Source organism: Poecilia mexicana, unplaced genomic scaffold (genome assembly GCF_051168715.1).
Source record: "Poecilia mexicana isolate PSO_F unplaced genomic scaffold, ASM5116871v1 scaffold_1, whole genome shotgun sequence".
In the NCBI taxonomy this organism is placed as follows: domain Eukaryota; kingdom Metazoa; phylum Chordata; class Actinopteri; order Cyprinodontiformes; family Poeciliidae; genus Poecilia; species Poecilia mexicana.
In genome coordinates this window covers 22,208,453-22,221,216 of record NW_028263370.1, presented here as the reverse complement: position 1 = coordinate 22,221,216, position 12,764 = coordinate 22,208,453, and the positions used below count along the sequence as shown (strand labels likewise).

Sequence of the window (12,764 nt, the reverse complement as noted above, 5' to 3'; positions counted from 1 at the left end):
ATGGCTTAGGTTTTGTTTTCACTGTTCAGCGGGTCCTTCAGGACCTCCCTTACTCTTTTTAGGTACTTTATCATGGCTCACTGTTCTGTGGCCTTTTTATGGTTTCCATCCGCCCCAGGCTTCCCAAGGTATTCATAGCTGTCGTCAACATCAGCAATCTTGCCTCATGTATAAATAGATGTAACACACACACACATATACGTGTTGGTGGGTTTGTGTGTCAGTTCGCTGAAAAGATACTGAAATCATACCTAGAGAGAAGAAAAGGTCTCCTCTGCAGGGCCTGTTGAATAGTAATAGATGTGAGTTAACATGGCTTAGCGCTACAGTAGCTAATGTAGCATTGCCAAGGGGGACAGGGTCTCTTGCAAAACAGGGGTTGTGTTGCTTACTGCTGGTTCTAGTGTTAGTTCTGCCAAGGGGGACAAGGGCCCGGCTAAATCAACTGTAGCATAACATTAGTGCCAGTTCTTAACGCTGCCTTAAGCAGCCCAGGGGACTCGGCAGAGCAGCTGCATCAGAGCTTACCTCCAACCATCCTGCAGGGTATCAGTCCCCAGCCAGCGTGGCAGTCAGATGAAAGCGGCTCCGAGTCATTCCTGTCCCTTTTGGGGTCAGAGGGGCTCAGCTCTTCTGCTGCAGCCTTGGTCATGTTGGAGGTTTAAACAGGAGAAGAATAAATGATGAAATTCAGTAATAACAGAATACCTGGAAACCAAAGCAGGGCTGGCTGCTAATGTGTTAATTTAAACGGCTCTGATGCACGAATACGACAACACACAGCAGAAACGGACTCCCTCATCCTGGTGAAAAACAGTTAAAACTGACTTTAGCTGCCACCTCTGAACAATCAATCAGTCATCAAGTTTATTTGTACATCATATTTCAGCAGCAAGGCCATTCAAAGTGCTTTTCATCATAAAAATACAAACTAAAGTTAACTAAACTACAATAAAAAGGTGGCTGGTAAAAGGAACTGATCAAATTAATATTTAAAAATTACATCATTAGACAGACCAAAATATAAAGTTAAAGTGGAAATGTTGGTATTTTAAGGGCCAAAATGACAATAATTCACATAAGTTACAAAAATAACAAAATCAAACAAAAGAAATTTTTTTCAAATCAGTTTCTTTCCATAAGAAACTTATGAAAGTTTAACAGAAACTGCAGGCGTGTATCTTGTCAAGCTTTGGTTTAAACAAGTTTGGTGGGTAGAAAATCCAGAAATTTTACTCAAGGAAGAGTAGAAATACTTCATCATGAAAAAAGTACATTGTAAAGATAGTCAAATTTTTTATTTTATTTTTTTCTGTCAGAGTTGACACCTATTAAACACAGACCAAATAACACAGGAAAGACAAGAGAGAGTTAGATTCTGAATACTCGCGAGGAGAACAGACAGAGATGTGCTTTCAGTTACAAATCTCCTACTGCTCTGAAAGCACATTTGCCTGCCCCTCTCTTTTTATTGTCTTTAGGATCCCTGATCACAGAGAGCGCTGTAACTCTGAAGGGAGGAGGAAAACACTTCACACAGTTACAGCGCCAATGGTTATCACTAACTAACAACACAATCTATCTTAACCTAGATTGTCCAGTTCCTGACACAGGGTCAAACAGAGCAAGTTGTACATCTTCACACCGATGGATTTACAGCTATCTGAGAGGTCAAAAGCAGGGCGTTCTGTGAAGAGCTGCTGTCACTGCTCTTCATCAGAGAGGCCCTCTGAGAAAGGAAATCAGAGTGATTAGCAATACAAAACATTTCTTAAAGATATGACTAAACAAGTAAGAGTACATAAGGTAAGAACATAATAAAAGTATAACAAATTGTTGATAATAATACAATTTACCTAACATTTTCAATAAAGGTACTCAATCAAGTAAATGTAACCAATTACTCCCATCTCTGAGGACAAGATACTGAAATAACAGCTGTAGGAGATCATATACTGTACAGAAAGGACATTAAAAAGACTCAAAATGACTGAAAGTAGAGTTGAATTTCTTTGATATCTGTTTTTTTGGCGTAAATTCACATGCGAAGTTTATCTAGATCATGTTTACCTGTTTGTGTTGTTTACACGTATTCCCTTACTGGGACTTTTAATGATCCGTCTCCCACTTTCCTGTCCCTCGGAGCCTCGTGTTGTGGCTCTGTCTCTATTTTAGTGGGTTTGTTTGCATAGTTAGTGGCTCTAAGTGCAATTAGTTGATTAGGAAACGTGTGCAGCCGACAGAGAGCGCGTCCTCCCTGGAGGACAGCAGAGAAGCGAGATGTCTCAGCAGTTACTTCGGCTGTTGACGCTCTCTGAGGAGCAGCGCCGGGTTTTCTTGTGCGAACTCCCTGCTGCACAAACACACACTATGTCCTGGCACAGAAGGCCTCCTGTTTCCTGATGCTGTTACTTTCATTAAAGACTGTTTGTGAGGGTCTAAACCCAAGTGTTATTATCTGGGGGTCTCACTCTCCAGGCACATCAGAAATGAACCAAGTATAGTTTCAGGTCTCTCAGCTGTATGTTGCTTTGTTTCGCCAGAAGCGAAGCAACATACAGCTTATTTTCATTTTGATGGGTCACATCTAAATGAAAATAAGACTTTCATGAATGTTCCCGATTGTGGCAGAATTTATTGATAAAACCCATTAACAGTTAAAATATTAATAAATAGCTGTCTGTATTTGATCAGGACTTCTTAAAATTAAATTGACAGTCCTTCCAGGATTTTATTTGTATTTTTTATTTTTTGCAATCAGAATCAGATTTTGTGGTGCTAAAATGACTCCGCAGTGTAGAAGAAGTAAGAAATACTGCCACCTGCAGGTTGGAGGTCACCACTTAAATCTTTTTGTTTGTTTGTTTGTTTGTTTGTCTTTGTGAAAATTTGTAATAATCTCACTAGTAATTGTTACTATAAAATTATGTGTGGATTCCCCGTAAATTTCCGCAAATGCAGAATTACAAAAAACTGGGGCAACTGATTGATGCAATTTTGCAGCAAACAGATAAAAACTTCTTCAATTGGACAAAATACTATAAACGCAGCAAATACACAAAATCTTACCAAGAACTTTTGGTTTAGTTTCTAATGCAAATATCTTAATACACTCGAAATAAGACAAAATTAACTTAAAAGTAACTTTTCTACAAAATATAAAAATTAGTTTTAAGTCAGTAATTTCTTAATATTAATGAAAAAGTCGAACTGGTAATTTTTTTAATATTAAAGGGGCAGAATTATATGTTTTCCAAGAATTTGGGGCCATTTTATATCATAATCAAGTAAATATGTTAACTTCAATTATTATAAAAATGTTATCTACATCAGATGTGACTTAAAATAAATTTGACTTTGTAATTTAACACCTTGGAATTGGGCTTCTGTCTCTTTAAGGAACTCCTGATTTGTTTGAAACTCAAAAAGCCGCCTCTATTAACCCTTTAACGATGTTTTTATCAGTGTTGCACTGAAAACCACCTCGTACCATGAGCTCAGCAGATGTACACTTCCACCAGGTGTTTGCTAATTGCTGCTGGCTAGTCTGAAGGAGTAGAATGGGGGAGCTAAGCCTCAAAGGCGGGACTAGGTCCATCCAGGCATTTAGCACAGCTGAATCAGGCGCTGAGCTATAGGGGGGGCTGGGAGGCTGCTGCCCCCCAAACCGGGCCGGATGGGGGCCCGGGCCTGGAGGTGCCATGGAGGGAGGAATGGTTTCAAGTCATTGAAATATGTGATTATAGACAGAGAAAGTGCGCCCTCGCCTGTTGAGAAGGGTGTATTTAATGTTAAATACAACCCCCCCAGCCCCCCAACAGTTTCAGTTTCACTCCACGTAAGGGGCCCGGTAATTGGCCCCGGCCCAACGCTGACTTGTTCCGCTAGTGAGCTGAATGGTTGCCATGGAGATTAAAGGGTTTCTCAAACATGCATGAAAGAACCAAGGCAACACTCCAGGTATGATTTCCATGACGGAATAACAATATAGCATGATTGTAAAGCTCAAAGAATAAGTTTTTATGTAATACTTCTCCTTTAAGAAATCATTTACTTGAAACAAGCTCCTATTTCTTGCGGAAAGTTATCTGTAAGTTAGTTTAGGAAAGATAATTCAAGTGTAGGATATTTGCAGTAGAAACTAGATCAAAAATACTTTTTAAGATTTTGTGTCTTTGCAGTGAAAACGGCCACATAAGAAGCTCTGGTGGGCTGGATTTGGCCCCCGGGCCTTGAGTTTGACACACTGTAGGTCAATGTCAGCATCCTGCAGCCTCCAGCTTCCCTTCTTTCCCTCTGAGTTATTGTGTGGAACTGGAAATGAAAGATGAATAACGACTGATGTATGTTCAGGAACTCGCGTTGCCATAAATCAGAGACAGACGCTGTAAAAGGCTGTGAAGTTTGACACGTCCTCTGGATCCATTTGGTTCCTCTGGTTTCACCGAACAGCAAACAGGCCGTCTGAAAAGTTTTTTTTTTTTTTTTAAGTGTAGCATTGATGTGTTTTCCTGCTTTTCCTCCTCTAACCTGTTTCTCTCCCCTGCAGATCCCCTCTGCCGGCCAGCTAATGGAGGCTGTGCGCGTGAAGATGAAGGAGAGGAAAGTGCTGACAGAAGAGCTGGCCGCGCTCGCAGCACCAGTCAGCGAAAAACCCTGACTCCCCGGGCTGAGGCTGGGAAAACTGTCATCCTCTCCTCTTCCAGCCCCTCCACCATCCTGACTCTCCTGCCCGGTTCCTGCTCAGCGCTGGCCGGTCTGAGCCAAACGGAGCCGCGGCAGCAGAACCAATATTTGTGAAAAAAAAAAGAAAAGAAGGAAAGCTGTCGACTCACTCCGGGCCTCCGACTCGCACCCCGACTTTAGTAAATGAGCCCTCGACATCTGTGTTAGCGCTCAGCGCGCTCCGGCTGTCAGGCGGGGCCCCTCGGAGCCAAACTAATTTACGGTGCAGTCCTGAACTCGGGGTGGGGGGAACATGGCAGACGCTTACGCTGATCTTTAACTTACACCTTTATGAACCTTCTGCTTCCTTTCCCCTTTATTTCATCCGACTGCTGAAGGCCTGGAGCTGCTGGTGCCAAAAGGACATTTTGAAACTCTGAGATCTGTTGGTGACCTTGGTGGAGATGAGCAAAATGCCTTACACTGCAAAACACCAAATCTAACCACCCATCATCAGTCTAGTTCCTAAATATCTTAGTACACTTAAAATAACACAAAACTAACTTTTTCAGCAAAATATGGGAGATTGATTTAAGTCAATAATAATGATGAAAAAGTTCTGGTTCCATTAGAACTACTGTCCAATATTAAGGAATTATTGACATTAACCAGGATCCTGTATGTTGCTGAAAAGTTCCTAATAAGTTAATTTTACCTTATTTCAAGTGTATTAGAAACTAAATACATGGTAAGGTTTTGTGTTTTTGCAGTGTAAAATTAATCCTTTATGTTCCAGAAGCGTCACTTCATTTTGAAAATGTCAGAATAATTTTACGAAAATATTTGGAAATATTTCTATGGGATTATTATCGTAATAAAGCGGCGAGCCGTTTTCTGCTGAAGGCCACCAGATTTTTATTGCTCCAATATTCAGAGATGAGAAATGAGCCCACAGGATCACAGATCCTCCACCCTGCTTAACAATGGATGTAAGTTTCTTTTTCACGTTTATTTTTCCATTGTTTCACACATCAGTTATATTTGACTGAATATCAATGCAGTCAGATATAAAATAAACAGTAAAATTACAAGAATAACGAGAAAGTAATGCCTTTTATAGTTTCTATTTTATTGTTTCTATTTCTTATTTGGTGACCTTGGCTGCTTTGAAAGGCGCCATCAAATAAAATGTATTATTATTACATTACAATATGAGAATAAAGTCATAGTTTTATCAGAATCAAGTCATCATACTGTTGACTTTATTCTCAAAATATCATGACTTTATTCTTGTTATGTTACGACTTTGTTTTCGTAATTTTATTACTATTTTCTCATAATTTCATCAGATTTTTAGTTTGGCCCTAATTCTCCGTCATAGTTTTTAGTCTCGTCTGACTAAATATATTTTTTTCCAACTTCAACATGTTTATTTCTGTAGTTTTATTTTTGTGATGGTAGGAGAGGAACGGTTTTCTGTTTTCAGTTGTTTTGTGCAGCATTTGTCTTAAAGGTTTATTATCATTACCATCTTCCTCACTGCCTCTGGTGGACAGCTAAATATTAATATAAATTAAAATGCTCTGTTTTTTCCTGTTGGAACCGTTTAGAATACTAACATCTTAATATGCGTCTTTTTCCATTGATTTGGTTTTATTATTTCATCTATTTCCAGGCTTTTTATGCATTTTTACCAAACGTGTAGAGTCAAATATGTCTGCACTTCTACCGTCTTAAGGAGACGTAAAAGCATCTTCATGTATTTTTGAAGGATATTTGCTCTGTTTTCAGATGGCTTTATTCTGTTATTATGCTGAAAGTTGTTTTTCTGAGCGTGTTTTGTTGTTTCCAGCCGGTCGGAGTCGCTGCAGGCCTCCTGATTGACAGCGCGGCGGCGCGGCCTGTTACAAGCGCCCCCTGCTGGTGACGTCATTCACAACAACCCGGGCGAGTCGAGTTCACACATGCAGAGCAGGGCTTTGTTACAGGGGAGCTGCTTCAAATCTCTTTTATCTGCTCCTGTTTCCCTACCTCTCTTATTATTATTCCTTTTGAATATTAAATCCCGACACCGCTCTCCTCTGTCCTTGAGTTGCTTTCCTCCTTCTCCTTTCTTCCACTTTCTCACCTTCTTTTTTTTTATTTGTTTAAAATCCTGTGTTCAGGAATTAAAAAGAAATAATTCCACTTTTTAATCCCACCCCCACTTCTCTTCCCAAATATATGCTAATGATGTCGTTTTCCTTTATCTTTTTATAATAAAGGATTAGGCCAGGACTGTCTTCAGCTGCAACTCGGGGACCAATTTAGCCGGGATTCAGGAGACACGAACCCCGGCGGTTAATTACCATTCATTAACATAGTTTGCATCTTTCCTCCTTCTCCAATACCCAGGAGCCGACTATTGTCAATATTTGTCCCATGAAAGAAACTCTTCAGCCTGTTTTCCAGTCCTGTCCTCCGGCGTAACGCGCTCTAATGACAAACATTAATAAGTCGGAGCGATCCGATCTCGTCTGCGCCGCCGCTCGGTGTAAAGTGCGACGTCGACACATTTCGCCATCCGGCCTTGGCTGACACACTCCTGCTTTTCTGTGACACATTCCCCTCGCCCGATGCTCCCCTGGGTTTAATTAACCTGGCCTCGCCTCCGACGCTCCCACAGTGAAGACGTTAAAACACCCTTCGACCCGCCCACAACACACACACACCTACACACACACACGCAGCAGGCGACATACATGATTCATCTTTTTTCTGCGCAAGAATGGGATGTCATCTCCACCTCTTCTTCTCTTTCATTCTCCTTGTCTTCCTTCTTTCTTTTCTGGTATAGCTCTCATTAAGGCAGATTTCCTGTGGGAACGACTTTGATCAGCAGCTCCAGATGCAAAGTTTCCCCCTAATTCATTCCAACACAATCGACTCGGCGTCATTTTATCCCCCCACCGGTTTCATCGTTTCTTTTAAACAACTTTACCTTTTCAGTTGTGGTCAGCTGTTTAACTCACTAACTCTCTCCTCCTTTCATTTTCGGAAATCAGATTTTTTTTTTCACCAGCGCATTGGTCTGTTACAATAATCAATAAATCAGTTAATTACTCAATAATTTCCATTTTTCATGATTTATTGTTTTTCTTTTTTTCTAGATGACGACAGTCTTCAGTCTGGTGCTTTAGTCTCAATTCTGTTTACAGAGACTTTATAAGTTGTTTCATTTGTTATTTTGAATATTTAAAATGTTTTCCAGTTCCAATTTAAAGTTTACTTATCTTTGTTCTTGCACTATATTAGTTGAAAACAATATTGTCGTTTATTGTATTAATTTCTGAGACAATTTATCGGCCAGCAGGATTTATTTGTACTGCTTGGGTTTGTATTTTAACGGGGCAGTCTGATGTAAAATCAACTTCTTTCTAGCTTTATGTTATGTTATAATGTTATTCAACCTGGAGTGTTGTTTTGATTCTTTTATGCATGTTTGAGAAATCCTTTAATCTCCATGGTAACCATTCAGCTGAACAAACGCCTGGTTGGACCAAGCTCCGCCTTCTAGGCACAGCTCCTCCTCTGAGATGTAGCTTCCAAGTAAATGAGCTTCTGCCCCACAGAGCGGTCGTCCCTCACTCAGCTCCTTCAGACTAGCCAGCAACAATTAGCAAACAGCTGCTGAAACTGCTGAGCTCATTATAGGAGCTGGTCCTCAGAGCAGCGCTGGTAAAACGTGTTAAAGGGTTAATAGAGGAGCCATGTTGTGATGACTTCCTGAAGGCGACGTTTCAGAAAGAGCAGGAGCTTCTTAAAGAGACAGAGGCCCAATTTCAAGATGTTTTTGAATATATACAGCATTTTTACAACTTCTGTAATTAACATTGTTAATTGTTACGTTATGTGCCTGGAAAATAAAAAAAACTACAGGTAGTTTTTTAAACATGACATTTGACCCTAAAAAGTTACAGTTGGCTCACATATAGAAAAAAATACAACAGTGGCAGAACTGTCTGTCTTTCCTGATTAACTTTATGCTGTCAAACAACAACAATCGTTTAATAATTCAGTAAAAAGTTTGTTCCCAACAGAAAACCAGTTTTTTCGGTTCTCATGTTTCCATCCATGTTTCCCACTGATGATCAAAATAAAACTACATCCAAGAGGCCACACCACCTTTAGACATTTCTCCATTAACATGAAGGATTTCCAAGCAGTCTGTCAGCCATGTAATCCCCTCCTGCTTCAGTGTTTGTGACTCAGAAAAGTCTGTTTTAACAATACTGGAACTGCAGCCTGGGGTTGATTTATTTGTGCTTTTCTGGCTCTAAAATCTGACGGTGATCCATCGTTTTCACGCGGATTCCTGCAGGGGAATGTTCCAGATGCGATCCCTTTGTCTGGTCGGAGTCCGTGCCACTTGGGTGGGGAGGCAAAGAGAACAACCTAAGATTTGTTTTTCTGCTCCTTGTGAGCAGAGAGTCGCTGCAGGTTTCAGCAGCCAGATGTGGAGCGGATGGAAAGCAGCCGCTGGGGGGATTCCCCTCACTTCCCTGACACAGTTTCGCTCTCCAGCTATTGCTGCCAATACATCGGTGGGCTTTGATTTTTCCAGGCGCAGACACTTGGCACTGCCTTAAACAACAAGGTGCTTGTGACAAACAGCCAAACGTGTTTTTGACGAATCTATAATGCAGGATGTTTACTGTTTTCATTGCCTGTCCTCCGAGAGGTGGCTCAGTAACAAAAGACAGAAGCTGTTTTCTCTGCAGATGACGGAAATCTCTCTGTTTTCCATTCTAGCAATATTTATTACCTGACCGGTGGACGTATCTATATATTATGTTCTTTAATATTAGATCAGATGGCACCTCGGAAAGAAAAAAAGGAATTTGACTCTTCAGATGCGCATATGCTGTGTACACAGCCTCATTGATCTTCACTTGAACACGTCCCTCATCCTCTCTGCGCTGCTGCAGACATGAAACAGCAGTAGATTATAGGTGGATGCGGCCCGCCGTGGGAAGCTGGGGCGCAGATAAAAAGGCCGGCCTCTCCTGGGAGCCCAGCGCTGTTTTGATGTTGTGTGATAAAGTAGAGGCACAGAGCAAAGAACAGGGGAATCTAACAGTACCACTATATATTCTCTATATATCAGATTCAGGTTTTTCTCCTGCTCAGGAAGTGTCCAAAGTTTTTCTTATGGCAGCTGATTCTCTAAAGCCACCCTGGGAGGAAAAAGGGACAAAATGAGAATTAATTAAAGGATTTCTGAAGCATCTTTCCTCTGAAGTCACAGGAGTTTTCTCAGATGTTTGTTCTCAGATGAGGTGGAAAATGATGTGCAGTAACTAGTTACATTTACTTTTTTGTTAAAACTGTACTTTTAGGAGTATTTTTACTTCGTTGCACTTTTTACTTGAGTAATTTTACTGTGAAATATTTCTACTCTTAATTGAGTATAATTTCTGTATTATCTACCCACTGAATGAAAAAACATGTTTTGTTAAAGTTTAATAAGTTTTGAAAGAAACTGATTTGGAAAATTTCTTTCTGAATGTTGTTATTTTTTTGTTACTTATATGAATTATTGTCATTTTCGTCCTTAAAATACCAAAATTTCCACTTAGCTTTATATTTTTATCTGTCTGATATAATTTTAAAAATGAAGTCAAAGTCTATTGACTTTTTACAAAACATTTTTTTTTTACTTTTATTTGATTCATTTCTTGCACGGCTACTTTATTACTTGAGTAAAAGTATGTCGGAGTAGTGCTACTTTTATTTGAGTGTAAGTTTTGGTTTCTCTGCTCACCTCCTTTATTTGTTTCCTTGCTGTAAATGTACTGGTTTGTTCTCAGTTCAGTCCAGGATTTATTCATCTGGCTCCAGTTCACATCAAATGTCACCTTAATGAACTTTACAACACAAACTGGTCCAAACTGTCTAACAAGACATTTTTTATAAGTTAAAATTTCTTGTTCCACTGTCTGATTATTTCACTTACAACTACAACATTTGTTAACACTATTTTAAGCTGTTTGCATAAGACTGTCAGGAACTTAAAGGAGTTTTCATGAATGTTTTTGACTGTTGTCACATGGAAAGTTGCATCTCAATGCAACTTTCCATGTGAAGTGTCATTATTAACCGAAGCGTCATGACAACCGTGGTAAACGTTTAGGAAGACGGCTTCCTGTTTTGGACAGTGTTGTCTCAGTCTTCTACACATCCCATCAAATAAAATGATGCTGAACATTTTCAACAACATTATTGACGCAAGACAAACTCCCATCATTCTGAAAAGTTACTTCTGAGTTAGTTTTGTCTTATTTCAAGTGTGCTGAAGGTATTTGCAGTAGAAACTAGACCAAATTGTTTTTTTTCAGTGTGTAATTTGTCTAAGTATTCAGATCTAGCACCTGCTGGGTTTTCTGTTGTACCGTTTAACAAATAAAGCATTTAAGCCATATCAGTCTTCATTTGTCCTGTCTGCTTCATCGCAGGCAGCCATCCATTGTTTTCTGCTTAAGTATGTATAATTCCTCCTCAGTCTGGGGGGCCGAGCCCCTCAAAGCACCTCTCCACCTTGACTAACTTTTCCAAGCGCTCATTAGCAGACTGGCTGAAGTTTGCAGGCTATGAAGCGGGCTGGCAGATTACTCCCCGTAAAGTAGCACACCTCAGGTAATCGCGCTAATGAATTCAACATTCCTTCCTCCATTTCCCCTCACTTACCTTCTCCCTTTCTTCCAGCGTGGCAGGGCGAGGAGCTCAAAGTGCCAAACAACCAGAGTGTTTGTTTGCATAACATTAGAGCTGCATGCTCGCACACACTGGCAGGGGCCCCGGCTGCAGAACTGACTGGAGGCTTCGGCGAACGCAGGTGGAGCAGGCCGGGCATCACTGGGACCAATTAGAGCAGAGCACAGGTATATTAGCATGTTTGAGTGGAGTGGGGATCCGCGGACCTTACGAAACACACACCAACACGTAATCGCAGCCTGCCGTGTGTTAGCCGTGTGTCTCTGGTGCCACAGCGAGCATATGCCTATGACAAACGACCCCTGGTTTCCTGTCAGGGTGGGGAGCTTTTTTTTCTACCAGATTCTGCAAATATTACAGAAACACATAAACACTCAGAGATGAATGGAAATGAGAGAATATGTGGAAATGCAGCCACCAAATGAAAATCTTCCTAGAAAACATTAAATCTTCACTTTGACAATTAAAAGTCACTTCAGGCAAATACAGTGTAATTACTGACATCAAAGTCATAAACACTTTATTGATCCCACAGAAAGATGAAAGAAAAGACACAAAATCTTACCAAGTAAATTTGGTCAAGTTTCTACTGCAAAAAGTTCACTAGAAATAAAACTGAATTTTAAGTAACTTTTCAGGAAGTTATAGGAACCTGTTTTCAGTCAATAATTCCTCAATATTGATGAAAAAGTATTTGTTCCACTGGCAGATAATTTCAAAATGAGACATTTTTCCCATCTAGTAACTGAAATAATCAGCACTTTTTCATCAACACTAAGGAATTACATTGACTTAAATAAGCTCATATTTCCTGCTGAATTGTTAACTGGCAAGATTTTGTGTTTTTACTGTTTGTGCACAATCAAACAGCAGCTACAGTCAAATAATCTCTCATTCATTTGGCTCAGACACAGAGAGAAAAAATGACCCCGGCAGCTAATTATCTAAACCTGCAGGATTAACCCTTCATCAGCTGGTATTGATTTATTAACGATCTGCAGATAAAAACTTGACGCCTTCTGGAGCTTCGACAGTCCGGCTGTTGGCTCTGCTGCCGTCGTTTTGGTTTTTCGTCCCCGATCACAAGAACCCAGTTGCTTCATCATCCTTAAAAAAATCCAACGGTTTCTTTAAGAAAAAATGATTTGCTGTACAAAGTTATGAATTTTTCATATTGATTGATTTGTGTTTTATGCTTAATGTTTTTAGTTTTGGACATTAAAAGATGATGAATTTTTCCATTTGAGAAACAGTAGAAAATAAATGTGGCAAAGGAGCAAAGAGACGAATCATCTTCAGTTAATTTCTATTTATGAAGGAGTTTCCTTTTATTTAGGTGTAATAAA

The 12,764-nt window shown here is 40.0% G+C and overlaps 1 protein-coding gene across 1 annotated transcript in view; it reads left to right on the top strand.

The window, feature by feature from the left end:
* The window catches only part of cntln (centlein, centrosomal protein), a 120,475-nt gene extending 109,350 nt beyond the window's left edge, over positions 1 to 11,125 (top strand). Inside the window, exon 26 of the mRNA XM_088006486.1 lies at positions 4,550 to 11,125. Within this exon, the coding sequence (XP_087862612.1) occupies positions 4,550 to 4,660 (111 nt within the window). The 3' untranslated portion in view covers positions 4,661 to 11,125. The remainder of the gene's footprint in view (positions 1 to 4,549) is intronic.
* Positions 11,126 to 12,764: the final 1,639 nt, after the last annotated feature.